This window comes from Daucus carota, chromosome 5 (genome assembly GCF_001625215.2).
Source record: "Daucus carota subsp. sativus chromosome 5, DH1 v3.0, whole genome shotgun sequence".
Classification (NCBI taxonomy): Eukaryota; Viridiplantae; Streptophyta; class Magnoliopsida; order Apiales; family Apiaceae; genus Daucus; species Daucus carota.
Window position 1 is genome coordinate 35,206,803 of NC_030385.2, and position 22,190 is coordinate 35,228,992.

Below are 22,190 nucleotides of genomic sequence, written 5' to 3' on the forward strand. Positions count from 1 at the left end.
TGGATACTTATCAATTGTAATGATATTCAAAATAATGCTCGCATTTTTCCTATTTATTTTCTCTTTTTTAATTGGTATAAAAGACAAACCAAAATTGAAATGAAAACTACAAATTAATCTGAGCATGAATCCAATCTAATGGTCACCAGAAACCATCACACACAATCACAATTAAAATAAATTAATTTCTATCCACAAATCCCCTCCATTTCTAATTTAATTTTTCCCGTCAATGTTTGTAATTTAATAAAATATTAAGAATACTGCAGGTTCAATTCTTGAGGAAGCTGAAGTTCAAGTATTTTTACATTATAGTCGTCACCAGGGGCGGAATCGGGGGTAGCCCCGGCGCCAGCCCGGACTGAGAAAAAAATAATAAGTTTAATTTATTTATTTTTAATTTTTTTAGCCGGGAGACAAATTTAAAAATGATTATATATATAAAAATAATAGCCCACTTAACATGATGGTTTACATCGAGAAGGCCATATTTAAAGACATAAGCTATGAAGTTATCTTACAACTAGTGTTCATTATCCCACAGTCTTTGTGCTACTCGTTTCAATGGCAAACAAAGGCAAGCCCTGTGCTTTCCTTCTCATTCTCTTCCTTTGTCTTGCTTCTTTTATTACTGTTAAAGCACTTGACAAAAGCGATTCGACGCTGAGCAAGTGCATCAAGAGTTGCCAACGGAAGTACCCTCAGAGCCCAGAGGAGCGAGATATCGGGCTTGTCAGCAGCATTGCGAGAGCACTGAACTGCAGCACCGCCCTGAGTGCAGACAACAGTGCATAGACAAGTACAAAAAGGAACGAAAAGATGATAACCCTTATGCGTTCGAGGAGCAACACTTCACTACGTTAATTGAGTCTCAGCATGGCAGCCTCAGAATTCTTCAGAAGTTCCTGGATCATTCCAAGCTTTTATCAGGCATCAACAGCTTCCGTTTTGGATTTCTTGAGGTCGGTCCTCACGCGCTTCTTGTCCCTAGCCATCTGGATGCGGACCTTCTTAACGTTATTCTTCGAGGTGTTGTGTGTGATTACTTGGCCTGCAAACTAGACGTCTGTGTGATAATCGCAAGAGTCTCAGGTATTTATGTTCAAAGATACATATCATTCCATTAATAACAAGTCTCCGTTTTAGGCCTTTTTCGGAGCTGGAGGGGAGAACCCAGAGGGCTTTCTCACAACTTTCAGCCCTGAGCTCCTAGAAGCCGGTTACAAGGTAAGCCTTCAGAAATTTAAAATGATTTGTGTTTGCCTATGCTTGTCAACTGCGGTTTCAATTAATCTAAAATTGGAACATCAGGTAAACAGGGATAGGCTGCAGAGATTTCTGGGACAAAAGAATGAGGGGTTCTTCGTCAACGCTTCTGAAGAGCAAATCAGGGCTTTGACTGATCAGGCAGGTGAAAAGGGGTCATGGCCTTTTGGTGAATCAACAAGCACGATTAATATTTTACACCACGCCCTGTGCATTCAAATAAGTATGGGGAGATCCGCGACGTAAAACCTGATGACTTCAAGCCATTTCAAGACCTTAATGTTGGTGTTGCGTTCGCAAACATTACACATGGAGCAATGTCAACTATGTTTTTCAACTCCAAGGCAACCAAGATCTGTGTAGTGCCTAATGGGAAAGGTTACATTCAGATGGCATGCCCACAGTTGTCTTCCTCTTCTTCAGAGGAGTCCGAACAAGGCCATGGAAACGGAGGCTCCCACGAGCAGAGTCCAGGTTATAAGCAGCTGAATACCCAATTAAGGCCTGGCGTTGTATTCATAGCTCCTCCTGGTTACCCTTTTATCATGGTAGCTTCCAGTAACCAAAAGCTTGAGGTTCTCTGTTTTGTGATCAATGCCAGAAACAGTGAAAGAACCCCTCTTGCAGGTATTGGGACTAGTCCTATCAGTCAATATCAATGTCGAAATTGATTAAATTTTTGTGTATTATAACATTCTTGGTTCATTTTCATAGCATTTGATCAAGAATAGAATCTGATGTTGATCTGAAATTCATATAAAATTTTCAGGAGGAAACAACATACTGAATCAGCTAGAGGAGGTGGCCAAAGAGTTGGCATTTAACATGCCATCAGAAGAAGTGGATTCAATCCTAAGAAGCCAGAAGAATGAATGGTTTGTGAAAGGGCCTTCCCACTGATCAGTCCCGGACAGCTTCTAAGATTGAAGGCTTTTTTGTATAATATTGTAATAAAAGGTTTTTTTTATGTAAGATATAATATATCTTACCTCTGTATCCTGCAGACGGCTGATACATAAATAAAACTGCCTTGATCCAATAGATTGAAGATATGGGGTAAAAGCTCAAAATAGTGCATAGGAAGAACTGAACTTATTTCAGCATGATACCTATAAACCAGTGTGATGTTTTTTTCGTCCAGGTTATAAGCAGCTGAATACCCAATTAAGGCCTGGCGTTGTATTCATAGCTCCTCCTGGTTACCCTTTTATCATGGTAGCTTCCAGTAACCAAAAGCTTGAGGTTCTCTGTTTTGTGATCAATGCCAGAAACAGTGAAAGAACCCCTCTTGCAGGTATTGGGACTAGTCCTATCAGTCAATATCAATGTCGAAATTGATTAAATTTTTGTGTATTATAACATTCTTGGTTCATTTTCATAGCATTTGATCAAGAATAGAATCTGATGTTGATCTGAAATTCATATAAAATTTTCAGGAGGAAACAACATACTGAATCAGCTAGAGGAGGTGGCCAAAGAGTTGGCATTTAACATGCCATCAGAAGAAGTGGATTCAATCCTAAGAAGCCAGAAGAATGAATGGTTTGTGAAAGGGCCTTCCCACTGATCAGTCCCGGACAGCTTCTAAGATTGAAGGCGTTTTTGTATAATATTGTAATAAAAGGTTTTTTTTATGTAAGATATAATATATCTTACCTCTGTATCCTGCAGACGGCTGATACATAAATAAAACTGCCTTGATCCAATAGATTGAAGATATGGGGTAAAAGCTCAAAATAGTGCATAGGAAGAACTGAACTTATTTCAGCATGATACCTATAAACCAGTGTGATGTTTTTTTCGTCTGAAATGCAACTAAAAAGTGTATTGGCAAGGGAAGTGCATACTGATGGGGGCAAACAAGTTTTAAAATCATAGCCCTGCAAAATACACATAAGGGCAACACGAAGACTTTCTTACCTTGAGGCCAACCGCAGACTTTCTTGCTGCCTCAGCATGTGGATGCCGAGATCCTCCTAGTCGTTGTTCAAGGTGTGTTTGTACTTTAATATGCCTATATTGTTTGATTGAATGATGAAGTTATTCGAAGGGTTTGAGATAAAGTTGAGTGATTGTTATAGGAAGGGGAAGAATCAGCTTGTTGCGTCCCGGTGGAAGGCAGAGTGTGAATCTCAGAGTAGGAGATATTATCAGAGTTCCTGCAGGAACAACTACTTATCTGATCAATAGTGACAATAACGAGAAGCTTATCATAGCCAAGCTCATCCAGCCTATCTCCACGCCAGGCGAATTCGAGGTACTTATATATGATCAGCAAAGAAGCTCCTGTTAAGTCATGAAAATTAAGCTTGTTTGAGACTATTTCTGATTGTTTACCTTGTTTGTAATGTTAGCCGTTCTTTGGAGTTGGAGCGAAAAATCCAGAGTCCTTCCTCAGGGCTTTCAGCGCTGAGATACTGGAAGCCGCATTAAAAGTGAGCCTCCTAACATGGAAGTTTAGTACTAATAGTTTTTCTTCGTTTTTAAAGTATTAACATGGGATTCATTTGGTTTTAATTTGGAATATTGGAAAAGAGGGACAAGTTTCAGAGGTTGCTTGATGCACAGAAGGGTGATTTTATTGTGAAGGCTTCGGAAGAGCAGATCAGGGCTCTAGACAAGAAAGACGAGGTAGGAGGTAAAGGCATATGGCCTTTGCCTTTTGGTGGTGGTGAATCAGAGAACAAGATTAATATTTTAAGGCAAAATCCTGTTGAATCGAATGAGTTTGGTGAGCTCCGCGAGGTTAAACCCAGTGACTTTAGGCCGCTCGAAGAATTTGATGTCACTGTTTCCTTTGCTAACATCACACAGGTATGTTCATTTCATTCTCACTGGATATGTAGACTTTTATTAATGTATTATTTGTGTGGTCTCGATTGATGTGTTTGTTCAGGGAGGCATGTCAACTATCTTCTTCAATTCCAAGGCAATTAAGATCTCTGTGGTGACGAATGGAGCTGGGGAACTTCAGATGGCATGTCCGCACTTGGCACAGGAACAGGGCCAAGGACAGCAAGGCCATGGTGGCTCTCAGGAGGGCCAAGGACAACAAGGCCGTGGAGGCTCACAGGAGCAGGAGCAGGGCCAAGGAGGCCGTGGTGGCTCCCAGGAGGGACAAGGACAACAAGGGCGTGGAGGCTCCCAGGAGCAGGAGCAGGGCCAGGGCCAAGGAAGCCGCGGTGGTTCACAGCAGCAAAGCTATGTGTGGTGTTCGTAACCCCTCCCGGCCACCCTCTAACTTTGGTAGCTTCCAACAACCAGAATCTTGAGGTTCTCTGCTTCGAGATCAACGCTAGAAACAATGGGAGAATTGCTCTTGCAGGTAATCAAGTGATTACGAAATTGTTTAAAATTGTTCCTATATGTTTGATAAAACAGCTAACAAACTTCATTATAATTTCAGGGCAAGACAACATATTCCAACAGATGGAGAAGGTTGCAAAGGAGCTGGCTTTCAACAGACCATCTCAAGAAGTGGATGAGATATTAAGGGCAAACAAGAAGAAATGGTTCTTCAAGGGTCCTAACCAGCAGCAACCAGGCTGCGCCTACGAGTGAAGGAGAAGCTAGCAACATCAATGGAGTAACGGGCGATGCATCAGTAGCAGGGCTACTTTTCTTATGTTATCTATGAATAAGACGTGATGTAAATTTCGAGTGAGTTTTTGTGAGGAAGAATGCAGTAATGTGGTTTTGTCCCGTGTAATTCTAACTATGATGATGCATTATATATAAATAAATATTGCCTTGCTCCCAATTAAAGCATCTCCATGTTGCTGAATGAGTCTATATTCTTGAAAGTTTATAAATCTATCATTTTTAATCACTTCGTGAAAATATAAAACTGTATTTCTCGTCTACATGTACTCTCCATAGGAGTTAAAAACTATCAAAATCTCGGAAAAGTTATCGCTCCCCGTGTATATGCCAATGTTTCTTGTATATTCTTCAAGCTGCAGTTCACCTTGTAAAGTCCAATACGTCAATACGCGAAAATAAAATGCAGCAAAAAAATCTATATAACCAAGTAACGCAACTCTATATAACCAAGTAATATAACGCATGACAAATATATTATTTATATAACCATTATTTATATAATCAAGTAATAAAACGCATGACAAATATAATTAGAAAATGTAGTTTTAATTGGAAAATATGATTTTATTTATTTTTGTATATTTTAACAAAAATAATTAACTACAATCTAAACGTATAAATCAAGTAAAACAACGCATGACAAATGCAATTGGAATATTCATTTTTCGCAAACATACATCCAGTATATAGCGAGTTTTATATCCATACAAAAATACACAACAATTTACGCACATATTAAAAATCCCGATAATTCTCAAACTTTTTCATGTTGGTCAAGAGAGTTATTCTTCTAAAATTTGTATCAAACTTCATTTTAAATAAAATCATAATATTTATGCAAACATAAGCTGGAGGAAATTCGAAGCTAATAATCTTGAAGACACGGCAGAAAAATAGGCAGATTATGACGGAAATTAATGCTTCAATCCGTCATAAAACGTTAACTTACGACAAAAAATTTACAAATTTTTTTGATCAGATAGTAAGTTCATAAAAGTATCACAAAAACATGATTTTATCGTAAATTGAAAACATAGATGGTAAGTTCGAGCAGGTGGAGCCTGCATTAGTGTCAAAGTAATGGACAAACTTATGATGCCTTATCCATCGTAAGATGGATGAATTACGACTGAACCCCTTCAATCAGAGTTTTGTACTTGTGATATCTCATATGATGTTCGGGTAGACATGTATAAACACAGCAACCGATGAGGGATTTTAAAATGTCTCAATATTTTATTGAAATAATACTATTCTTAGCACTTCTCTCCATCAACTTCTTTCCGGACTCTTGTGATCAATTTCATATGTTGATGTACTTCACTTCTCACCAATCTTATAGAATTAATTAGGATATATTTTTTCCAGATTTGGAGCACTTCTCTCTATTTTAAATGCACAATTTTTCTTCAATATCATGTTAATTAGCCTTTATGATTTAAGAAGTATATCGAAAGAGTTTATATATATAGTGCTGCACCAGAGCTTTATATAGGTTAGCATTAGATATAATCTTATTTTTCTTTATACTAACAACACCTTCATGTTTATCTTGGTGCATTTTAAACACATGCTCACAAACAGCATATTTAGAAAATGAATGTAAGAGTCTCAAGTAGCTCCAAATCAAAATTCTCTTTGCTCATAATATTTTGTTACAACTGTATAAGAACAAAGCAATGCATCTGTGGAAATGCCTCCTGGACTTTATTCCATTATCATGTCACGTATTTCTGGCAGCACCAATTATACATATTCATTTGGCGGAGCAATCATGCATCTTTGCTCATTGCTAGCAGCATAAAGAAAGATCCATGCAGCTGATTACTGTAACCAAAATGTATTGCTACAACTAAGACTCCAGCCATCAAGGTAACTCCAATTAATGCCATATCTTTGTCCAAGCTATTCTGATCAGAGCTATTAAATTCTATTGCTACAACTAGGCTTTTAAATTTGTGGGGCTTCTTAATTAATTATTAGGTTTTATTAATGTGAAGGTAGGTAATTTGTATATGGAACTATATATGTGGATATTGATAAATTGAAAATGCATATGAGGCTGGGAGTCCCAATATAATTGTGCCCAAAAGTGATGAGTATATGGTTCAGATTAATTTAAAAGGACATTGTATTTCGACTTTGTTAGATACTTATGGCCAAATTTCTCCACCAATTTCTTTTCCGGACACTTGTGACCAATTCTCTCACCAATCTTACAAAATTTAGGATATGTTCTTTCAAAATTTGGAGCACTTCTCTCCATTCTGAAAAACAAATTTTCTACGATACTATGTTTAGCGTTTATGATTTAAGAAGTACACGGGGAGTTTATGTCGCACCGGAGCTTGCATATATAAGTTAGTAGTATTAGATAAAAAAAAAATTCTTTATACTAGCTAGCTAACAACACCTTCATGTTTATCTTGATGCATGCATTTTAAACAAGTGCTCACTAGCAGCGTATCAAAAAAACTCATGTGGCTCCAAATCAAAAGTCTCTTGGCATTTCTTAGTAGTAATACTTTCCAAAACATGAGAGCAAGAGTAAAAAATTTTAAACTTGGATATATTTAGCTGATAATGCAAATGTTTCTTCTCATGATAGGTTATGATTATATAAAAAAAAGACAAAATGGAGATGTTGCCCCTCAACTCTGAAAATTCAATGTATCTTAGAATGCCGAGTACTTGCTTACACTTTAAACTATTGGTACATATAAAGTTCATCATCACTTAATTAACTAGGCTTCGACAAAAGATCAAGATACATGAAAACAGGAATTCAAGCCTAATTGAATAATGACATTCATAAATCTATACACTTAATGGAGTTGTCAAGTTTGCTAAACTTAATTGTGCGGACCAACGATAACACTAGCTTCCACTTTGTTGTTTATTTGGCCATAACTATCTAACAAGTCGATCGAAATACAATGTCCTTTTAAATTAATCTGAACCATACTCATCACTTGGGCACAATTATATTGGGACTCCCAGGCTCATGCATCTTCAATTTATCAGAATCTACATAGATCCATATACAAATGACCTACCTTCACATTAATAAAACCTAATTATTAATAGAGAAGCCCCAAAAATTTAAAAGCTTAGTTACTAGAAAAAAGGGCTTAGACATCGGCTAAAAACCGATGTCTATTGAAAACAGGACCGATGTCTTCGCATGTGATGTAAAAGGTAGGGGTCTTAGACATCGGTTTGTGACCGATGTCTAGAACCACCTTTCACAGCAGTTCTACTAAAGAACCAGATGTCTATGCATTGAAAATCATCTTTTTTTACATGATTCTAATATGAAATATGGTAATAATAGAGGCTGAATATGATCTTAAACATGAGACACACAAGAGAAAAATGAACACATTTGCAGTGGAACTGATGTAATATTCATTTTTAACATCAGTTCCCTAAACTAACCGATGTAAATCACTTTGTTTCACATCATCTGTTTAAAATATTAGACGATGTCTATGTTCGTCTTTCACATTAGTTCTTTATTTCAGTTGATGTCTATAGTTTTCTTTTACATCATCTCTTTATATCAGTTGATGTCTATAGTGTTTTTTTACATCAGGTTACTTTTAAATCCATTGTCTTTCTGTAGTTTAGACATCAGTTTTTCAAAGAAGTGATGTCATTTCACATTTTTTAGTCCATGTTCCACCTGCTTATATAACATGCCCAAATGTAAAATTAAAATCTCAAAACAAATCAACAATCAAATTTCCCAAGCAACAATATCACCAATTACCAAACATATTTGCATTAATCCACCAACTAATTACATAATTCACCAACAAGCAATACTAGTACTGATGCCAACTAATTCAAATTATCCACAACACAACCAATACTAGTAGTACTTCAATTCACAAGTCTGCATTGCCATTAACTACACATTATGCTCCCAAAATCAGCAGTAGACTTCTAAACGAAACCTAAAGTCAGATTACTCCTAAAGTCATTGCAACTACATGAATGATTCAATATGGCTAAGAGCCTCAAACCGGACCTCATCAAGCTCGGCTTCCGAACAAATCAGCTTACGCGTCTTAAGAGCCCACTGAAATGTAAAACAATAAAATTATAAATTATCCAACTGCACAGACACACATATATATATATGACAATTACAAAATCTAAGGAATGTAAATACCTTCTTTAAAAATGACAGTTCATGGTCCATTATAATTTCTCTCATGTAGCGCATAACTACATAGCCACATTCAATCCCACCAGGTTGTTTGGGACATCCCTGTTTAAAAATAAAATTAGAATAGTAACATACTTATATAATGATACCGTATTAACTGATCCTAATTAATAGAAAAAACAAAGGTTATACCGGCATATATTTGATACTAGGGGCTTTATTTCCCCTCCCAGCCTGAACATTAAAAGTAATCATCGCCCAGCAGTCACGTGTGGTGGTGACATTAATTAGTGCAAAATAAACGATATTTCAATAATTAAATATAGCTCTGTATCAAATAATGGAAATACCTAGTCAGTGCTTTTTCCAACTCAGGAAAATTAGTTCCTCGAGGCAAAGGATTGAGTACAAATATTTCTCCAGCCCAGAATATGACCAATATCCAGTGACAACTATGTTTATTACAAAAAAAATTTAATTAGTAGGAAAAGCTGGTCAGGATTAGAAAAATATCGAATGGCCAATAAGGACGGAGTACTTACTTGGTATTATAGGGTAGTAGGAAAAGCCAGTCAGGATTACCCTCTTTCAAACGATTCACCAAGTTACGTTCAATATCTGTACTGTTGGTGAATATGGTTGCGGGATCACAAAAAGCATACATTTCCAATTCGTCATTGTCATGAACCACCGTATGCAAGTACCTGCATTAGAAATCAAATAAAATATTTATTTTTCAAAATAAATATGCACACAAGCAAATAATATGAGACAGGGCAGAAGCGACAAGAATAAATTGGAAAGATTACTTACGCCATGTATGCAGATAGTGCACCTTGCCCAATCATTTGGAACTCGAGCAAAGCAATTATATTCTCAGCCAATATAAAAATCGTTTTCTCAGCACCAAAAACCTCGGCATCACATGGCATTTGTATCGAACCCCCGCTGGACTTCATGAATGTTGTTGCATGTTTATACAACAAGCGAAAGCGCTGTGGAACTTTCTTATTGATCTCGACACTCTTAAACAATCTTTGCACCTTTTCCAACTCAGTTTTAGGTTCTTTTTCTTTTCTCTTTTTTTTCTGCATATATAAAGCAAATGATTTCAATATAACTTAATCCACTAATTTTTCTCCTATTTTTCTTCAAATATAAAGAACCTATAATCATGCATACCTCGACAACTGGGGCATTTGGGAGTATGATCAAGTCTCGGGGCCATGACACATAGGACCCAACAGCTTGGTCCACTGTCTCGATTTCACCCTTTATGGGGATTGGAATCAAGGCGTCTCCTTGAATTGCGCCATCCACCGAGACACGAGCACATCCGGGCTGCAAAGCCACTCCATGTATAGACTTGTTCATGTCTTCATCATCAAATAGCAAGCCAAATGCCACCTTGTTTTCTATGGTTTCCACTGCCAACTCACATTTCTTCGGCCCCTGCACACATTTAAATTAAAGAAATAATGGGAACATAGGAGATACCTTTGACAAACTACAAAATGCACAAGTTATATTACCTTATTCTCTGGTGGAACTGCAGCATACTCAATAATAGCTACATCATCATCGAGAAGATTTTTTGCAATTGTTGGCTTAGTTTTTTCAGGCTTAGCTTTTTGCGCATCTTCTGCCTTTGAATCACAACTTGCTTTATCAGACAACATAGGAGATGAAACATTTGATTTAAGCATTGTCTTCAGTTCAGCCATCTCCTTCCGTGTCTTTTCAATCTCCTCAGCCATGTCCTGCTTGGCTTTCTTCAACTCTTCGTCCCTCTCTCGATCACGGGCTAACAACTCGGCTTTGGTTATTCTACAGCGCTTTCCATTCGGTATGTTGAAGAATACTGATGGGCTGACGAAGCTACCAACTCCACGAACCCTTCCTGAATGTTCGGGAGTTTCTTTGGGAAGGAGTGATCCAACAGAAAAAAGCAAATCTGTGAAGGCACTATCACTGATTCCAAACCTAGCTTTCCAATTATGTAATTTCAGCATCGACTCTAACTTGGTACATTCGCTACCATCGAATAAAGGCTGTTCAGCATCAGCCAAGAACCTCCTAAACTCGTACGATTCATTATCATAGTCCCCTGAATTATACGCAACATCACAAACATTAACTGTTTCCGAAGCTGAGGCAACGGGGGCAGCGGGGACAGGGGTAGGACCTCGGCAATTACTATCAACTACTGACCTAGTCCTAGACTCTTCCTTATGCCAAATCCAATCAACATACCCTAAACTAAACCCATATTCGTACAAATGACCCCTGATAATCTTTACGGGATATTTCTTGAAGTTGACACAACGTGAACAAGGACAGGGGATTTTTTTGGGGTCACAAGAGTTCTCCTCATCAAATATCAAAAACTGCTCGACCCTCATTTCATATTCTAGTGAATCCCTATCTTTCGCAATCCATGACTTGTCCATGTTATCCCCAAAGTACTACCTGATTGTCAAATTACTTGTCAAATAACTTGCTAAAATTTGCTATCTAAAATGACAGATGGGTTGTGAGTGTGCCTACTTATTATCAAAATAGCCTAGTTACTAAGAAAAACATAACATAATAGAACATATATATATCATATCATATGAGCACAAACCACTCCAATATAAAATAAAATACCTATCCTTATAAAATAATCACTAAGTTGCAGACTTCTGAATTAAGCAGAATAGGTAAATACAAGTATATCACCAATATACACCTTTTGTTCCAGTCTAAAATAGAGCATTTTGATCTGCTTTTTCTCACTGTACACCACCACATTCAAGGTAAAATAACTGCTATAGATGTTAACCTTAACATGCTTGTGACATTTAAAATAACACCAATCTATCTTGCAAATTATTCTGAATTAAGCAAAAAAGGTATATACAAGTGTATCACCTATATACACTTCCATTTCCATTTTCCAGTATTAAGTTTAGAATTAAGATCTTAATAACATAGCAATCATTTAAACCTCGAAGCAAATTGTGCACATTAACAAGACCAAAGAGAAAACAGATAGAATAAAATTGTGTAACACGTATAATTTAAATCCACTTCTCAGTATACTCCACATTCAAGGTGATCTAACTGCTACAATATTCTAATTTTCACAGCTACGACACTGAACAATATAAGAACCAGTTTACTGTAAGTTTACTGAACATATATATACGACACTGAACAATATAAAATAGCTATCCTTTGTAAGACCAAAAACAAAGGACACTAGCTAGCTAATTCAATATACAAAACCACTCCAATCAGTTTATGATAAGCAACTACAAACATACAAATACATATAAACATACAAATACATATAAACATACTATCTCATTTTCCAAAAACCACAACTACAAACTATCTCATTTTCCAGAAACACACACTGAAATACATATATACATACACATACAACCACAAGGATACCCAAACTCAAGTAATAAATAAGAAATTACCTCCTCCAACTCGAACAGAGCTTGAACAAACTTGAACAGAGCTTGAACAGACTCCGAGCTCGAACTCCAAACCCCACAGACTCCAAACTCGAACTGAAGTACGAGCACCCACTAAACTCACAAACTCCACACTCGAACTGAACTCCGAGATCTGTTGAAAAAACGAATTAAAGAAGCAAATGAGTATTGTAATCGAACAAACATCAGTTTAAGAGGACAAATCAACCTTTAGCGCACAAATTTGAGGATGAAATCGGCCGAATTGGAACCTAGGGTTCGCTCGCTGAGAAAGGGGGAAGAACGGGGAGAGGGAATGTATTTTGAACAAATGATTTAATTTAGGTAGTTTTATTAGTTTTATGTCTTTTTCCTTTTAATTTTATGTTTAAAGACAGGTGTTGATGTCTTGTTCAGACAACACATCAACTAAGCTCGGGTTTTAAAAGCTGGGGTTTTTTGTTTGTGAAAAATTTGGCTAAGTGGGGAATAGCAGCGGGGAAGGGCGGCCAATTTTTTAAAAACATGTTTTAGACATCGGTTCTACACTAAGATGATGTCTAGTTTTTTAATAGACATCGGTTTTTAAAATTTCGATGTAAAAAAGGGTTTTAACATCGGTGGTTTTTTTAACCGATGTCTAATCTGTGATGTCTAATCCTGTTTTTCTAGTAGTGTAGCAAGAGCATTTAATAGCTCTGATCAGAATACTTGGACAAAGATATGGCATTAATTAGAGTTACCTTGATGGCTGGAGTCTTAGTTGTAACTCGGTAAACCGCAGTTCTTAAAATCAATCATATTCATTATAAATTATGTTTGCTGATATGCCTGAATATCTTTTATTTCTTGACCTTTTCAGTAAAATTACAGTGGAGAACGTCTCTGTGAAAAGGGGGATGGATCTACGGTTGCTTCACAGTATTGCATACGGAAGGCCATGGTTTGGCAGATGGGGATATATATTTTGCCAAGGAAGTTTTGGAGTAACTAATGAAAAGTATGAAAGGGCTATTGAGCTTCTTAGTTGTCTTGGACTTGATCAGATCATTCAAGACTTTTGTTCTTCGAAACTCTATAGGTGATGTCAAGCGGATCATTTGTTATTACAGGGACACAAGTGAATCTGAATTGATCACAATTAAATGAATATGTATAGTTGGTGCTGCCAGAAATAAGTGACATGATAGTGGAATAAAGTTCAGCAGGCATTTCCACAGATGCATTGCTTTGTTCTTATACAGTTAGTAACAAAATATTATGAGCAGGAGAGAAAGATCATGTATTTAGTTAAATAGAATATAATAGGATTTAGTAGATCAATAAGCTTTTTATTCATGTAATTTCCAAATCATTAGAACTACTAGTGTAGAATTATGTAAAAGTAATATTTATTATAATTGACATTTTCAAAAGGCCCAAATTAGTTGAGTATAAATATGATTTATCTAGAAAGCTAGTACATTGCATGCTTCATGTATATGATATATGTCATTATAAGAGCTGTGTATCTGCTTAAAAACTAATATGCGAACCGGCAAATGTCATCTCTAAAAGCTAGTTTTAGTGGATACACTATTGGAGGATCTTCACGTACATTCATCAGTTAACATTGCACACATGAAAAGGAGGAGAATAACATAAATTCACACAAGAAACAAAAATAATAAGGATTAAAACTTTAACCTTGTGCCTTGTGCTTTTTATATTTACCAAGGTGTGTGTACTAGAAAATTACGTCTTCCCAATAAAATGTTACCGGAAAATTATGTCTTCCCAAAAAAATGTTCTAGCTCAAATTGCAATTCAATGTCATGCTACAGGCATGACAAAACGAATGAATTATTCAATATTGGTATAAAGCCTCAAATAAATATGGTGATACACAAAAATTTAACCAACATTTTGTTATAATAGTTTTTGTAAGCTATAGATTCTCCTGCTACTAATTTAACCATCGAACTGCAATTCGTACCATCTATTGTCCCCAGAATGCAGTATATATAACCATTGTGAGATGTGACTGCAGATCAAAACCATTGTGAGGTGTGCAAACCAAAGAATTTTCTAGAAGACATAGACCTACAGACCACACCATATCACTTCTGTGCACAATATTATACTGGACTTTGGAAAGTTATTTGAATTATAAAAATATATCAAAACAATACATTAGAGATATGATGTAATTTATAGCATAATTTTTTTGTTGCTAAATTATAACAATAGCCGGTCTATTTTAGTACCATGTTATTTTATTGACTCAGGCTAAGATTGCCATATATAGTTTGTGAAACTTGGTATTTTTTGGATTCCTTAGTCTGAAATTAATTAATACCTCATATATATATGATCCTACTCCGATACAAATTAAATACAAAACAATACAAGTAGAATTGTAAGGATTTTGGGACGGGGAATGAACCTGAGATGGGCCTAGACGGGGTCTAAGTGGGGCCTAGTAGGATCGGGAGAGGCCTAGTGGGACCATGGTGGGGCCAAGTTTTGGCTCTTAAGGCTGTCTGGAGACTGTCTAGGGCCTGTGCAGCGTTGGCGAGGCCCTAGCGGGCCCAGGGTGGATTGAGTGTGGGCCTAGATGGGTGATGACATATAGGAGTGGGTGATGATATACAGGTGGTGTGTGATGTTATTTAGGTATTGTTTATCTTGGTTTGTATTATAGTTTTTATTTTGGTGGTTTGTATTTGAGCAATTGCCTATATATATACCTAGGCAGTTGCTCAAATAGAAACAACCAAAATAAAAACTAAAATGGAAACCAAGGGAAATTATATCTAAATGACCTAACCCACCCCTATATGTCATCACCCACTTAGGGGCCACCCTCACCCCCACTCAAATTATCCCGGGCCCGCTAAGGCCTTGCCAAGGCTCCTCACAGTCCCTGGACAGGCTCCCGACAGTCTTAAAGTGCCAAATCCTGGCCCCATCATGGTTCCACTAGGCCCCGACCCGTCTCTATTAGGCCCCATTTAGATCCCGTCTAGCCCCATCTCAGGTCCATCCACCGTCTCAAAACCCGCATCATTCTACTTAATCACATTGATTTTTATTTAGTTTCTCTACTGGAGTAGGACCCTATATATATATATATATATATATATATATATATATATATATATATATATATATATATATATATAGATATAGATATATATTGTAGAACTATTTTGTAAATGGATATGGTGTTGGTTGCATATTTTTTTGTGACCGATTGTGTTTATGTAAACAAGATATTAAGACTTTCTTTATTAATGGGAAGATATCTTAATCTATATATATTCACCTTCTTAATATTTATGTCCTTTCATAATTATAAACCTATCAATAAAATAGGGATCCAAATATTCTTTAAAATTAACAAATTTTGATAAAGTTATAAACAAAAGAACAATGATTACATAAGGTTTTATGTTTCCTCTTGAAATACATATTTTTCAGAGTCGAACATTATCAATCTATTTTTGCTTTCTTGTTATCTCGATGAAGATCATATCATTTTCTCAGCAAGAGTCTATATGTATTCTCTCATGATGTGGTGCCATGTCCAATGTCATTCTTAGAGCTATATATATTCTCTCAACAAATGGTCTTCAACTTGTGAACATTGATGAGAGAATACATATAGTTGTAAAAGTAACATTTGGAATGACACCATATCCTGAGAGTACATATAGCTCTAAGCTCTTACTGGGAAACAACACAATCTTTATCAAGACATCAGGCAAGCAAGCAAAGATAGAAAATGTTCGACTCTAAAATATTTTGCATTCGGATAAACCTTCTATAATAATAGTTATTTTGCTTATAACTTTATCAGTTTTATTAATTATGAAGAATATTCATATCTCTATATTGTTTATAGGTTTATAATTGTGGTACAAATATTATGAAGGTGAGCATAGTTTAAGATATCTTAGCAGTAAAAAAAATATTCTCATATCTGGTTTACATAAACACAATTAATCATAAAAAAGAGTATGCCCCTAACACCATCTACAATATATATATATATATATATATATATATATACATATATATATATATACATATATATATATACATACATATATATAATGTATCTCTTACCAAAATGATGGTGGTCAACGGTACCCAGAGAATTTCAAGATATATAATCAAATTAATAAGTATTTAATTATTAAAATTTTAAGCCACATCAAGGATCCAAAGAATGGGCGAGTGTTCAATTATAAGAAAAGGAATCAAGTGAAAAAATTGCACACACAAACATTTGTATGTGATTATGAAAGAGAAAAAAGAAAGAATAATCAAACCCATCCTTCATACATGAACATAATCTTAATTATATATATAATTTATACAAAACAAAATGAGAGAGAACATGTGTCATCCCGGAAGATAGCTATGAAAGAAAGATTTAAACAACTGATATTGCAATGAAACAATATTTAAAAATTGATATTATATATAACACCTCCACACAAACATAGAGAGATTGACCAATTATAGTCAGATAAAGAGATGACCAATTGTAGTCAGATAAAGAGATGGGTATTTATACTAGTATAAGAAGTTTCTAGATAGAACTGGACACTGTTGTTGAGCTGAACCAATCAAAATCAAATAAATTTATACAGAGCCAATGAAATTTAGATACATTTAGAGAGAGCCAATAAGAATTGAATCTCTACAATAATATGACATGTTAGAACCAATTAAAATTTGAGATGATGACATGATTTTTTAATTATACTATTTACTCAAAAAAATGTTACATAAACTTTTTTTTATACATATACTATTTACAAAATAGCATTACCAAACTTTGTGTAAAATTTTATTGAGATAATTAAACTAATAATTATATATACCGTTATACGATTTATATATATATATATATATATATATATATATATATATATTATTTTACTTATAATTGATGGTTATAAATTGAATCCTTTTATCATGATCAATAATATATATTGCAATATATTAAAATTCCATCAAAATATTATTAATTTATTAATATAGAAAAATCAATATAAAGAATAAAAAAATTAAGTAAATAATTATTAACTCAATATGAGTCTTTAGAAGAATATTAAATCTTATCATGTAGTTAAATTTAAATAATTGTACAATACTGGAGAAATTCTGATAATACAATTTGATTTTAGAATAATATATGAAATACAAATCTTAAATTTAAAAAAATAATAGACATGTATAAGTCTATACTATGAAATTTCTAATTTAAGTTTTATGCATTTCATAAATATACCCAACAAAATCTACAATTTAAATAAAGTTTAGTTTTGTATAAGATTAAAAAGACACAATACATAGAATACTTGGGGGTGTTATACATTTTTTTTCTAAAAGCTTAATATTTGTTTATAAAAAAACTTAAAAATTAGTTAAGTTCTTTACAATATTTGTAATTTTATTGAGATGTTGAAAAATCTCCACATTTTTTTGAGGAAGTTTAGCAAGTTTTTTCAAGTCAAATCTGCTTATAATTAATAAATTCAAGCTCAAATTAAAGTAACTAGCACGATTGGATAGATCTCAAATTGTAATCCACCTGCATAATCCAGCTTAACGCTTCCCTTATTCCGAGAGCTGCAGACACATGAATTTCTGGACTGCTCTTGAAACAAGTGGCCGTAGAATAATTATCGTCCCTTGCAATGCAACCCACTCCAAACTGTGATGAGTGCTTGAAAACCTGTGTTCTGAGGTTTGATCCAATGTTCATTAACCTGGACATGCTTCATTTGGAGGTTGCACAGCCTCCAAACTAGCCCTACCTTGAATTTTTTTTCTTTAAGCTTATCTTTTAAGAAGACGAAAACTGCATTTTTTTCTTTAAGCTTATCTTTTAAGAAGACGAAAACTGCATTTTCACTTCTACCAATCAATCTTGGTAAGCCTAGATAGAGGACTTTCATTGTCTGCTAAATGCAACAAGGTATACTGAAGGTACCTCCTGACGGCGGCCCTGAGATTTTTAAATTATTGTGCCCTATAATTATATTAAAAGAAATGTAAGGCCAATCAAATAAAAAAAACAATCTAATAACACTAGATATAATAGATACCCCTTTAATTTATAATGGAAAACATACAACAGAAAATGTGGGCGCTCAAAATTTATAACTAACAAGACATTCGGTCGTAACTTAGACCATAGTCCGACGGAAGGAGTTTCCATCATAAGTTTTATATTTAATATTAAATTCATAGCACGAAAATATAAAACAATGCTTTTTATTGTTGCAAAGCATTCCGTAATAAGTAACTTGTCTAGTTTGGATATTGTGCTGAAACAAAAAAAAAAAGGTTTTTTTTTACCTGGCCAATTTTGTCGTAAATTATAAGTTTAAATATTTTCAATAGTTAAATAGTTTTGTCGTAAATTGGCTGTCATAATATGTTGCCTTAGTATTAAGTAAAGGAAGATTAATATTCCCCCACAATTGTTTTTTTATACGTTTTCCGTGAGAAATTCAAAATTTAAAATATGAATTTCAAATTAGAAACGGAAAGAATGAAAAAAAATTTGTTTAATGACCTTCTGTCGTAAATTGATTGTCGTAATATGACATGTTAGCATTAAAAAATGAAAATTAACTTTTTGATCATAAGTTTTCCGTCAAAACTTCTCATTTGAATATGAATATCAAACTAAAACAAATGGAAAGTAAATTATTCACCAATTTTCAGTCGTAAATATCAGTCGTAAGTTTGCGACAACATTTCGTTATAGATTCTTTTGCCTTCCTGGGCTTTTCAAACAAAGCACAATTAATCAATGTAAATTCAATAAAAGAAGAACACAATTAAATAATCAATAATGCTATATATATAGTAACAAAATAAGCACAATGGTCGTAAGAAACGATGATCACAGATCGTAATGAGATAGATAGATATGAGAGAAGGACATGTCTATTATTGTCGCTTTACAACAAATAAAATAAACAATGAACCAATTGAGTACCTAAAATTTCTACATGACTCGACTATTTTTGAAGTGATGATTATCATATTAACGGTGTGACCGGTAGCAACCATATCGCTCTCAAGATGAAATAACTTTAAGTAATCCTTTAATTCAGAGACACGCCAAAACTCAATAACGATGAGTACTTAGTAAATTATGTATCCATGAGCAGAGAAAAAGAGATGAACATATGGCTATTAGGATTTCTAAGATACATATATCATAATAGCACAATTATCACCAGCATTTATCGTCAGCACAATTATGTACATAATATGACTTGTTGTTATTATCTGTCATCTATATATTTTGTTGCTATAAGTGATCTTATGTGTCATCACATTTATGTACATAATGCAAGATATATGAGTCACATGTATACACGTGTCTTCATGCATGGAGTCTATAGCCTCTATTTTTCATCATATAGTATATCATGATCTAAATGGACTTAATTTTATAAAATTGTTGATTTTGATTAATACTTATCAAGTGTAATGATATTCAAAATAATGCTCGCATTTTTCTCATTCATTTTCTCTTTTTTACTTGGTATAAAATACAAACCAAAATTGAAATGAAAACTACAAATTAATCTAAGTATAAATCTAATCTAATCATCACCGGAAGCCATCACACACAATTAAAATAAACCAACGCGCACCTGATCTCACAGATCCCCTCCTTTTCTAATTTAATTTTTCCCGACAATGTTTGTGATTTAATAAAATATTAAGAATACTGTAGGTTCAATTCTTGAGGAAACTCGAGTTCAAGTATTTTTACATTATAGTAATCACTATCGTGTCTCCAGTACGGTTAGTGTTCATTATTCCACAGTCTTTGTGCTACTCGTTTCAATGGCAAACAAAGGCAAGCCCTGTGCTTTCCTTCTCATTCTCTTCCTTTGTCTTGCTTCTTTTATTACTCTTAAAGCACTTGACAAAAGCGATACGACGCTGACCAAGTGCATCAAGAGTTGCCAACGGAACCCTCAGAGCCCAGAGGAGCGATATCGGGCTTGTCAGCAGCACTGCGAGATCACTGAACTGCAGCACCGCCCTGAGTGCAGACAACAGTGCATAGACAAGTACAAAGAGGAACAAAAAGATGATAACCCTTATGCATTCGATGAGCAACACTTCATTAATCATTACGTTTATTGAATCTCAGCATGGCAGCCTCAGGATTCTTCAGAAGTTCTTGGATCATTCCAAGCTTTTATCAGGCATCAACAGCTTCCGTTTTGGATTTCTTGTGGTCGGTCCTCACGCGTTTCTTGTCCCTAGCCATCTGGATGCGGACCTTCTTAACGTTGTTCTTCGAGGTGTGTTTTGTGTGATTACTTAGCCTGCAAACTAGACGTCTGTGATATGTTTTACAAGACATGTGATTTTAGAGTATCGCAATTATTTGACTCCTGTCAGGGGCGGATCTAGGAAGAGGCATGGGGGACAGGTGTCCCCTAAAAAAAAATTCTATTTTTTATCAATATTCTAGATTTTGCAAAACTATAGAAGTGCCCCCACAAAATTTGAGAATATATAGGTATTTTCCGAAAATTTGCTTGGTGACCCCAAAAGTTTGAATCCTAGATCCGCCCATGACTCCTGTAACTCGTAGTTTGTAGCTGGTTTGTTAGGGAACATGATCCTATAATTAATTTGTTAAGTAACCTTATAGATTAACAAGAGGGATAATGATTGCAGGAAGGGGAAGAGTGAGCTTGGTACGTTCGAAAGGAAGAGAGAGCTTAAGTCTTCAACCTGGCGATATCTACAGAATTCCTGCAGGAACAACTGCTTACTTGATCAATATAGACAAGAGTGAGAAACTTGTGATTGCGTCGCTCATCCAACCTGTTTCCACTCCAAGCAAATTTGAGGTGATGATTAGATAACAAGACTTTCAGGTATCTATGTTCAAAGATACATATCATTCGGTTAATATTATGTCTCCATTTTAGGCATTTTTCGGAGCTGGAGGGGAGAACCCAAAGGGATTTCTCACAACTTAATTAAGCCCTCAGCTCCTAGAAGCCGCTTAGAAGGTAAGCCTTCAGAACTGCAAAATGATTTGTGTTTGCCTATGATTGTTAACTGCGGTTTCAATTAATCTAAAATTGAAACATCAGGTGGATAGGGATAGGCTGCAGAGATTTCTGGGACAAAAGAATGAGGGGTTCTTCGTCGACGCTTCTGAAGAGCAAATCAGGGCTTTGAGTGATCATGCAGGTGAAAAAGGGTCATGGCCTTTTTAATTATTTTTTATTTGTTATAAATAGATTTAATAATAATTGGAAAAAATCCTAAATTATGTTTATAGTGACTCATACAAGCATAAATTTGTATCAAACTTCATTTTAAATAAAAGCATAATATTTATGCAAACATAAGCTAGAGGAAATTTGAAGCTAATAATCTTGAAGACACAGCAGAAAAATAGGCAAATTATGACGGAAATTAATGCTTCAATCCGTCATAAAACATCAACTTACGACAAAAAATTTACAAAAAATTGATCAAATAGTAAGTTCAGAAAAGCATTAAAACATGGTTTTATCGTAAATTGAAAACATAGATGGTAAGTTCGAGTAGGTGGAGCCCGCATTAGTGTCAAAGTAATGGACAAACTTATGATATCCATTGTAAGATGGATGAATTAAGACTGA

The 22,190-nt window shown here is 34.9% G+C and overlaps 2 protein-coding genes across 2 annotated transcripts; both read left to right on the plus strand.

Annotated features, from left to right (window-relative positions):
* The first annotated feature begins 466 nt into the window (after window positions 1-466).
* Window positions 467-4,827, plus strand: LOC135152873 (vicilin Cor a 11.0101-like). Its single transcript, XM_064094016.1, has 8 exons — window positions 467-577; window positions 654-1,029; window positions 3,348-3,523; window positions 3,621-3,701; window positions 3,802-4,080; window positions 4,163-4,451; window positions 4,517-4,591; window positions 4,673-4,827. Exons 1-8 carry the CDS (start codon window positions 467-469, stop codon window positions 4,825-4,827), a joined length of 1,542 nt encoding a protein of 513 aa, XP_063950086.1.
* Window positions 4,828-20,379: 15,552 nt separating this feature from the next.
* Window positions 20,380-21,779, plus strand: LOC108221663 (vicilin Cor a 11.0101-like). The gene is made up of 4 exons (XM_017395527.1): window positions 20,380-20,609; window positions 20,701-20,846; window positions 21,229-21,404; window positions 21,654-21,779. The coding sequence occupies exons 1-4, from the start codon at window positions 20,380-20,382 to the stop codon at window positions 21,777-21,779; spliced, it is 678 nt and encodes a 225-aa protein (XP_017251016.1).
* The last annotated feature ends 411 nt before the right edge of the window (window positions 21,780-22,190 follow it).